At 37.9% G+C, this 8,818-nt stretch overlaps 1 protein-coding gene across 1 annotated transcript; it reads left to right on the top strand.

The window, feature by feature from the left end:
• Positions 1-252: 252 nt before the first annotated feature.
• Positions 253-5,412, top strand: LOC103400994 (uncharacterized). Its single transcript, XM_008339692.4, has 6 exons — positions 253-891; positions 1,554-1,766; positions 1,967-2,040; positions 2,329-3,963; positions 4,066-4,234; positions 4,498-5,412. The coding sequence occupies exons 2-6, from the start codon at positions 1,685-1,687 to the stop codon at positions 5,133-5,135; spliced, it is 2,598 nt and encodes an 865-aa protein (XP_008337914.3). The 5' UTR covers positions 253-891; positions 1,554-1,684; the 3' UTR covers positions 5,136-5,412.
• The last annotated feature ends 3,406 nt before the right edge of the window (positions 5,413-8,818 follow it).

Genomic DNA, 8,818 nt, shown 5'->3' with positions numbered 1-8,818 from the left:
TAGCACTCGGTTGTGTAGTTGATCACTTATATGCCGTACTTCTTTAACCAACGATGTTCTAACTAAAATAATAATCAGGTATCAAACATTTAAGTATGTCAAAACTAAAACTTCTTACCTATTAATGAAGATTAAAAACTATTAGACTATAATACTTAGAATACTTTTGTGTCGAACTTAGGCACATGGTTGTGTTATTAGTCTCGGCCAGAAAGGGAAATGTATATAAGACTAAAATGTTATTGAAAATTTAGACTTAAATGTTAAAATGATTTCCATGTTATAAATTTGGGAACTTTAACGAAAAACTCTCGGTACAGTTCACTTTAATGAAAAACCATATTTTTACACTAAAAAATCAATCATGGTACTATTTATTTTACCCTTTATTTTATCCTTATCGTTAAAACTCAAAATTTTCATTAACTTTCCTTATAAATTATAACTATTTAACTCTTTTTTTCGTCGTATTTTTAATTTGGCCAATTTTAGTTAAGACGTGGTAGAAGATGGAACCTTTCCTTTCTGGTCGGTTATTCCACTCCAGCAATACCAAGGCAGTACCTTTCTCTGTTCCACATTATTCTAATCATTCAAGATATTTTTACCATTATTTTATCAAACGATCCAATCGTACTCAACTTCCTCCCTCGTATCTTTGAATTTCCCTATGCCTTCTTGTTTTTTCCTTTCCGAAATCTCTCTCACTTCTGTTTGCAGCAGGAAAAAGGCTTTTTCTCCATCGTCTTAAAATTTCCCATTCACTGTTCACATATAATTCCATCGCAAATCATAGTTCGCTTTCTGAAACCTGACATTCCTGCTGGTCTCCCGGAGCGTCAGAAGCCCAGTTGGCGTGTTTGGTAGCCGAGAAAACAAGCCCAGAAAACGGTAAGAAAAGTGCTTGACTTTGAGTTCAGGATTTTTGGCTTCTTTGGCTCCCTGCATTTCTCAGAGCTAAACTGTTTCTGGGTTTTCTGTGTTTATGGTTTTGAATTCAAAAGTTCAATTTTTTCATGTTTTTGCCTGTTCATTCAAAGGGTAGTGATTTTCGCACTCTCGTTTTCTCCTATCCTCCGCGCTTCTCCACTTGTTTCTGCCCATTGATTTCGTTTTGATTAATTTGAGGAGTGCATGGAGAGAAAATGAGAGTGCGGAATCATTTTCCGCCTCAAACTAACTTGGTTGGTGTGGTTACAGAAAATTTGCATTTATGAAAATGCTAAATTCTACTGCTTGTTAATTTGGTTTTTCTAAATTTTTGCTCCTGATTAATTTTGTTGGGATTAGAATTACCATCTCTCTCTCTCTAGGTTCTTAACTTTTTGGTTGCAGGAAATGCAACTGAGATATTGAATTCCTGTTTAATTATTGCTCCATTATTTCAACGACTTTTGTATATTTTGCTGTAAAGTCTGCTTTCTGTAGTGTACAACAAATAGTCCACAAGGAGAAAACTCTTGGTTGGTCCATATGTGATGGACCTACATCATTTTACTTAATCAAATGTCTGTTGATCAGCAAGTGAAATTCAGGCTTTCTTCATTTTGCAGGTTATATCCGGTTGTTGCGGTGTCACCGTGTTCTTTCGGTGTATAAAAGGCGTTTGATTCGGGTACGAATGGGGTGAGATATAGAGAAGTGGAAAAGGGAATGACATCCTTCTGGTAGATCCAGTGGCTGCATGGGAGGCTTATCGCACCTTTTTTATTTCAACCAGGGCAGCATGGCCAGAAAGCTTTTTACACATAAGAAGCATGATGGCGGTGAGTTTTTACTTTTCTCTCTGCGCAACAAGAAAATTTCGAAAGTTTGTGGATGACACGAACAATTCTCTTTCGAACAATAACTGAGAAAAAAACTTTGTATCTCTCCGCTGACGAATGAAAATAGCTTGAACAGTTGGGTTGTTTGTGTCAATTTGCTTATTCAGCTGATGAAGTAGGTTGTTTTGTACATATTGCAGGCCTTGATGCTCCAAGAAATAGCCTGGAGATGCAGGTAGAGCCTCAGAGCTATTGTGACACAGGAGATTTGCCGGTAATGATTCATCACATTCCTTCTTGTCGCTTGTCCTGTGGCCTAGGGTGGTTAATTTCTGTGGATTCTGTGCTCTCTTAGCTATGAAGATGTGGAGTTTTCGGCTATTGCATTAGCAGCATCTGATTTCTTGTAGATATCAGTGATCTTGCTTTATATATTAACGCCATTCTCATATTGTGTTTTCTTCTACCAAATTTCATCACATCAGAATTTTTGAGTCATCTCTCTCCCTCTCTCTCACGCTCTCGTATTTTGGTTTTGATGAATTTTCATTACATATATCAGGTTGAAGAAAACTGGTCTAGAAAGAATAATCCATTGGAAAGTTCAATGAAGAAATTGATTAATGAGGAAATATCCAAACATTCGAGTACCAGACAAAATGCACCAAACATTGTGGCCCGACTGATGGGGATGGATATGTTGCCAGTGGAACCAAAATCTGCAGTTGTGGAAGAAAAAGGTGAAAATAGGAGAACGAAATCTTCAAAGAAGAAGGAAATGAATGGAAGGAGTTCAGTCGGTTGCGTCTCTTCTAACTTAAATTCCTCCAAGCAGATGGATCTTGATTCTTATTATCACAGTAATGGCAGAGATGCCACTAGGTGGAGCGATGACCAGAAAATCGAAAATCCAAGGCGTAGAGAACATCCTCAAGAGGAGGAACTACAAAAGTTCAAGAAAGAATTTGAAGCATGGCAAGCTTCCAGGTTTAGGGAATGCTCAAGGTTTCTCAAAATTGATAGCAACCTCAACGAGGAAAAGATGGCAGTTTCAGGGCATAGAACAACTCAGACAACTTTAGAATGTAAGGACCACGCAGTAAAAGAAATCTCACATGAAGAAAGTGATTTACAACGTCGAGGAAATGAGTTTTCGGAATTATTCCCAGCTGAGCAGAAGGGTTCTTTTTCTTCAAGAAGCAGAAGAACCATGAGCTTAGACTTTGAGCAATCTTCCCTGGTGAGTTCTAAGAAGAGATTTGAGTCATTCGACGCGCCTTCTCCTCCTACAAGGATAGTTATCTTAAGACCTGGTCCCGATAGACTTTGCAACCATGAAGAGACTTGGACAGGTTCTTCAAACACTCTAGAGAGGAAGGGTGGCATAGAAGATTTTCTCGAGGAGGTGAAAGAACGACTAAGATGTGAGCTGCAAGGGAAAATGCATAAAAGGGGTTCTGTTGTCCGAGGAAGTGGAATTGAGACCCCGTTTAGCGAACAGCCATCATCTCGAAAGCAGATTGCTCGACACATTGCAAACGAGGTCAGGGAAAGTGCGACGAGGGACCTTGGCATGAATTTGCTGAGATCAGAATCGACAAGATCATACAGAAGCGAAATGCAGTTCAATGGATCAGGTTCCCCGGAATTTATGCATAGAGATACTAAAAGAATTTTGTTAGAGAGACCGAGAAATGTTTCAAAAATAGAAACAGAACCTCGTGATCCTTCATTAGTTTCCGGGAGATCTAGGTTATCTGCTTTAGACTACGAAAGGGAAAGGGGAGTAGTGAAAGATGAACATGAAAACACAAGATCATTCAGATATGGATCACATGGAGATGAAGTGCTTGATAGAGAGTTGTCCCCTAGAAACCTCATTAGGTCCTTATCCGCCCCAGTACCCGGAACATCTTTTGGGAAACTTCTTCTGGAGGACCGTCATGTTTTAACCGGTGCTCACATTCAGAGGAAGCATGAAGGCATTGGACCTGTGTCCATGGAGATGAAACATCAGAAGAAAGAAAGGTTTAATTTTAAAGAAAAAGTTTCCAATCTCCGGTACAGTTTTATGCTTAGGGGGAGACTTTTTGGCAAAAAAAACCAATCAGTTCCGGAATCACGTCATACTGAACGGTATCCTATGAAGGATATCATGAGCGGGCCAACAGTGATTACAAACTCTGGAGAGAGACATGTAAGCAGATACTTTATCTGATCTATTCATTTTACTGAGAATTATTCATTATGTAGAGGGTTCAATTTATATTTATCTTAATATCTTCTTTTGTTGTTTTAGGATAATTTCACCGAGGTGCCTCCTAGTCCTGCATCTGCATGCAGCACTGCTCGGGAAGAGTTCTGGAGGCCAACTGATTATCTTAGTCCAATATCAACTCCGAGTGCAACTCCACGAGAAGATAGTATCGTGCCACAGGCTTTTAGGGACATCAGCGATAATCTGAGTGGTACGTATGTTTCTTTGAATGCTTTCTGAACATGTTTTGTTCCGGCATGACAAATGAGTTGATAGTATGAAAGCGTACATGCTTAGTAAACAGTCTACCCAAATTTGTTTTATGTGACTGTATAGGCGTATATGTGCCTGTGTTTATGTAGCATACATGACTGTTGCGTCGTTGCCAATTTTGTTGTTATCAAGATGCATATAATTCCAGAGTATAAACTGACGCGTGAATAATCATCTAATTGTCTAATGTCGATTCTACAGAGCTACGAAGGCAACTGAACCAACTCGAGTCTAATGAGCCTGAGGGGATTAAAGTTGAGGAAGCGGTTGAGTCTGAAATGGCTAGTTTAGACAACCCAGCAGAGGTTTACATACGAGATTTGCTTGTCGTTTCTGGTTTGTACGATGGATCATTTGATAAATCACTATCGAGATGGGACACATTTGCGAAACCAATCAGCAACTCAGTGTTCGAAGAAGTGGAAGAATCGTATAAAAACTTGGCCAACAAGCAAGATCCTTCAGCAACAGATCACAAGGAGATGGTAAATCACAAGGTGTTACGCGACTTGTTGAACGAATCTCTTTCAACAGTTCTCGGACCAGCAATAAGCATGCCAAACTTCCGGAGAAAAATGATCAACTCCTCTGCGCTGCCACCATTACGAGGCAAGAAGTTGTTGAATTGTGTGTGGCGAATCATCTGCGAATGCCTATATCCTCCAACTAATGTACCCTATTACTCACTCGATGATATGGCCGCCCGGGATCTTGGATCAGTTCCTTGGTCCGGACTGATGGACGAGGACGTTAATGCAGTGGGACAAGAGATCGAAAGCCTGATCATGGGAGATCTTGTTCAGGAAATTTTGTATGATATGCAGTTATTAATGGGTTGAGTACATATATTGGAAGGACGTAAATATGTTTGTGTTTATATAAATAAGTGAGTGTTGATGGGAGATTATTGCATGTGTTTTTGTATATATATGTGTTCTTCTTTGTGGTTTGTGAGATTAGGAGATATAGGTTGGGTGGTTGGAGTTATACTTAGTGTACATTTTGATGCATGTTTTTTGTTTGTACTTTTGAATTTTCATATCCAATTTGTTGGGGCATTTTGTTTGGTTTTATGTTCTCTACCAATAGAAAGTTTTATAACATTTACAAGTAGAATATGATTATTGTATATTGCTTTCAATACTGTGAAGGCCTGTCATGGCATGCTTACCAACTTCAAATAAGTAATGGAATTAATTTTGATTTTTTGAGTTTTTTGTGTTTGCCGACGCATTACAAGTCTACAACAGTGTGGATTCTCCGTTATAATTTATGATTAATTCCATACAGAAAGCATGAATTAAATTAATAATGGGACTAGTTAATCCCTTACTTAAGATTAATCATATTTTTGTCTCTTGCCCTTTTGTTTCTTCTGTCTTGCATCCTTTTTCAAGAGACACGTCACTCAAATGATCGAGTATTTGTTCTTTCACTCGAAGTTATGTTCGATTTCCCTCACGACTATAAATTTTCAACTTAGTAGATAAGATTGATCCCACTCTTCTTACACTAACATGACTTGTCCATCGCTTTAACTTGAGCCTTAGCAGCCCATGACGGAAATGAGTGTTGAATTTAGCACCAAAACTTGAACCAATTGCTCCTTTTGCCCAAATGGCCGAAACACTTTCTTGGTCAAAATTGGGAACTTGGATCTATAGAAGGTAATAAAACACTATAAACAACATAAATCCACTGGGGCTTATAAATGGCAAATCCAAATATTTGAAACGATCAATTGTTTGGACTCCTCAACTTAGACCCACTAAAGAAGAAAAGTTACATGTTAAATGATATCAAATCCACAAGTTGGAGGGGCACATGCCATCTCCTAATCATGCTAATTGTCACATTAATTATTCAAAATTAGCTTAATCATCCTTGATAAGCAGGTGCGCGTGTTTACGTGTAATTGCTACTAATACTACAACCTTAAATTTAATGTGCTTGTGAATATTTGTTTACACTAATCTAACAAGTCAATTTCTTTTTGGAAAAATGAATAGGGAAGAGAAATGATTACCACAAATACTCCATCCATGCATGCATTAGTCTAAGTTTTAATGTCAAAAATGCCAGCATCAAAACACGGATTATGTTCCAAATACACTTCATTTAGATTTCAAATGCTTATATCTTCTTCTATCATGGCACACATGAATTTTGGATCACATTCACATGCATGTGCAGCATGTAAACACGCTTTTAGATACCGATATGGTGACAGGTAGCCAAGCTCGTACAAAGTATGAAGTTCAACTCTCTTGGATGGCAAACTAAATTATTATAGTTTGAGATTATGTAGCTTACCCAAATTCATTAGTACGAATATATCGTTGTATGCATATTATAGTTGGAAGTAGTATTAAGCAATTTTTACTTTGACTAGCAAATTTAGAACTCCTTTTAGCAATTTGTAATAGTTTTTGTTTATATATTATAATTGGGGTCGAGTATGAATTCAGGTTGCCATGGGGTTAAAAAATTTCCCAAATAAATTGGATTGTTTTAGTGTTTATTGATCTTTCTTGATCAACTGGTTTGTTTGACCGCCTGCCAAACTCATTGTCATTTATTTTTCAATTAAGTTTTCATAGACAAACATAAGTGTATCATCGCAGTGTTGATCATAGACAACAAAAAATTTGGCATTTTAACCAAAATAGTTCTTGAGATTAGAATTACTCTCCACTTTGATCTCTAAAAATTGAAATCAACAAAAATGGTTTCTAAGTATGTCATTCGTCAATCATTTTGGTCATTCCATGAAATATATTTTTTAAATAAGGAGTAAAATAACAAAAATACTCTCAATTTCATCAGTAATGAGCCAAAATAATTTGACAAAAATTAAGAGTACTTTTAACGATGATTTTTCACGGAAGAACCAAAATAATTAATGAAAGATAAACTCAGGAAGCAGTTACATCAAATTTAAATTTCTAAAACTAAAATAAAAAATTATAACAATCTTACAAACTATTCTAACTAAAAAGTCTTACCAATTACATATCTATAATTATTAATATTAACTGATCAAATATGCCACCTATCGAGTAACGAGGGTGTATTCACTTCCCATACGGTAACTCAGTCAAACGAAGTCAGTGAAATCCTGAGTAAAAGAAATTCCTCGACCAAGTTTAGTTTATGTGATGGGTCATCTTTGCCTTTTGTCAGTAAAATGATGTCAGTCAGATGTATAAAGGGACAGTAGAACAGAGTTGAGAATCAGAATGTTGGCCGGATTTTCATTGTGAGGACTCTAAATTTTTTTTAATTATATATGTTCATCATTCATTATGTGGTCAATTTTAATCAGTTATTGTTTATATTCAATATTAAATAAAAAAATTTATAATAATTTATGACCGTACAATGTACGATGAACGAATGTAATCGAAGGATATCTGAAATCCTCACAAAAAAATCCTCTCTCCAAAGTTCTGACATGAAGAAGTCAGAGCAAGTCTACCCCTAAAGACTTTGTGCCAGCACCCATCGCATTTATCCACTCAAATGAACAGTAATAGACCACAATGAACAGTAATAGACCAAAGCATCTCCATTCCTAAAAATGCGCTGGCACCCAGTCAATCTAATATTATATTATTTTATTCATATCAATTAATATTTTATCATTTAATTTTTTTCTCTCTACTTCCATTTCTTTCTCAGTGCTTAGACGGGTACGAAAGAGGTTTGAAGAATCAAGATTCACACAGACACCTATAAACTGCAAAGACCAGCTCGCCTAAATTGATGTGGTGTGGTGTGGTGTGGTTGGAATTAGGATGGGGACAAGATTCCATTGGTGTGGTGTGGTGTGGTGTGGTTGGAATTAGGATGGGGACAAGGTCCCAGCAGCAACCAGGACGAGAGCGAGCAGGGCAGGACGACGACGACATGGCCAGGGGTCAGTCCGTCTCGATGAGCGGCAGCGTGGGCTCGCCCTCCAGCCGCAGTGAGCAGACCATGGCCACGCCCGCCGACGACAACAGTTTTCTTCGATTGAACCATCCCGACGTTCACGGCGATGATGCTGGCTCCCAAGGCACCTTTGGGTCAGTCACTTCCCTCCCTCCTTTTTCTTTCTGCTTCTGGTCAAATGTACCGGGCAACACCTCAGTCAATTTTGGACTGGGCTAGAGACCGGCTTGAGCTGGGTGCCAGTCAATTGGGTCGGGTGGAGGGGTTTCACAGGGTGCTGGGCAGTTTTTTCAGCTGGGTGCTGGGCAAAATGCCCTCCGCTGGAACTGCTCTCACTAATGACAAAATACAGTAGCAGCCAGCACAACTTGACCCTGTAACAGCGGTGCTCCAAAACCAAGATTCATTTTCCCATTCAACTTGCCCTCTGATGGTACTGGGGCCTACCACCACTTATCATGGAGTAATTTTTAGGATTAAGTACAAAAAAAACCTACTCAACATTTTTTGATATTCTAAATTAGTCTTAATTTTATAAAATATTTTATATAATTACTTAACGTTTTTAAAATTAGACATTTGATGGGTC

The sequence above is a fragment of the Malus domestica genome, chromosome 15 (genome assembly GCF_042453785.1).
Source record: "Malus domestica chromosome 15, GDT2T_hap1".
NCBI lineage: Eukaryota > Viridiplantae > Streptophyta > Magnoliopsida > Rosales > Rosaceae > Malus > Malus domestica.
This window is presented reverse-complemented; position numbering and strand designations above follow the sequence as displayed.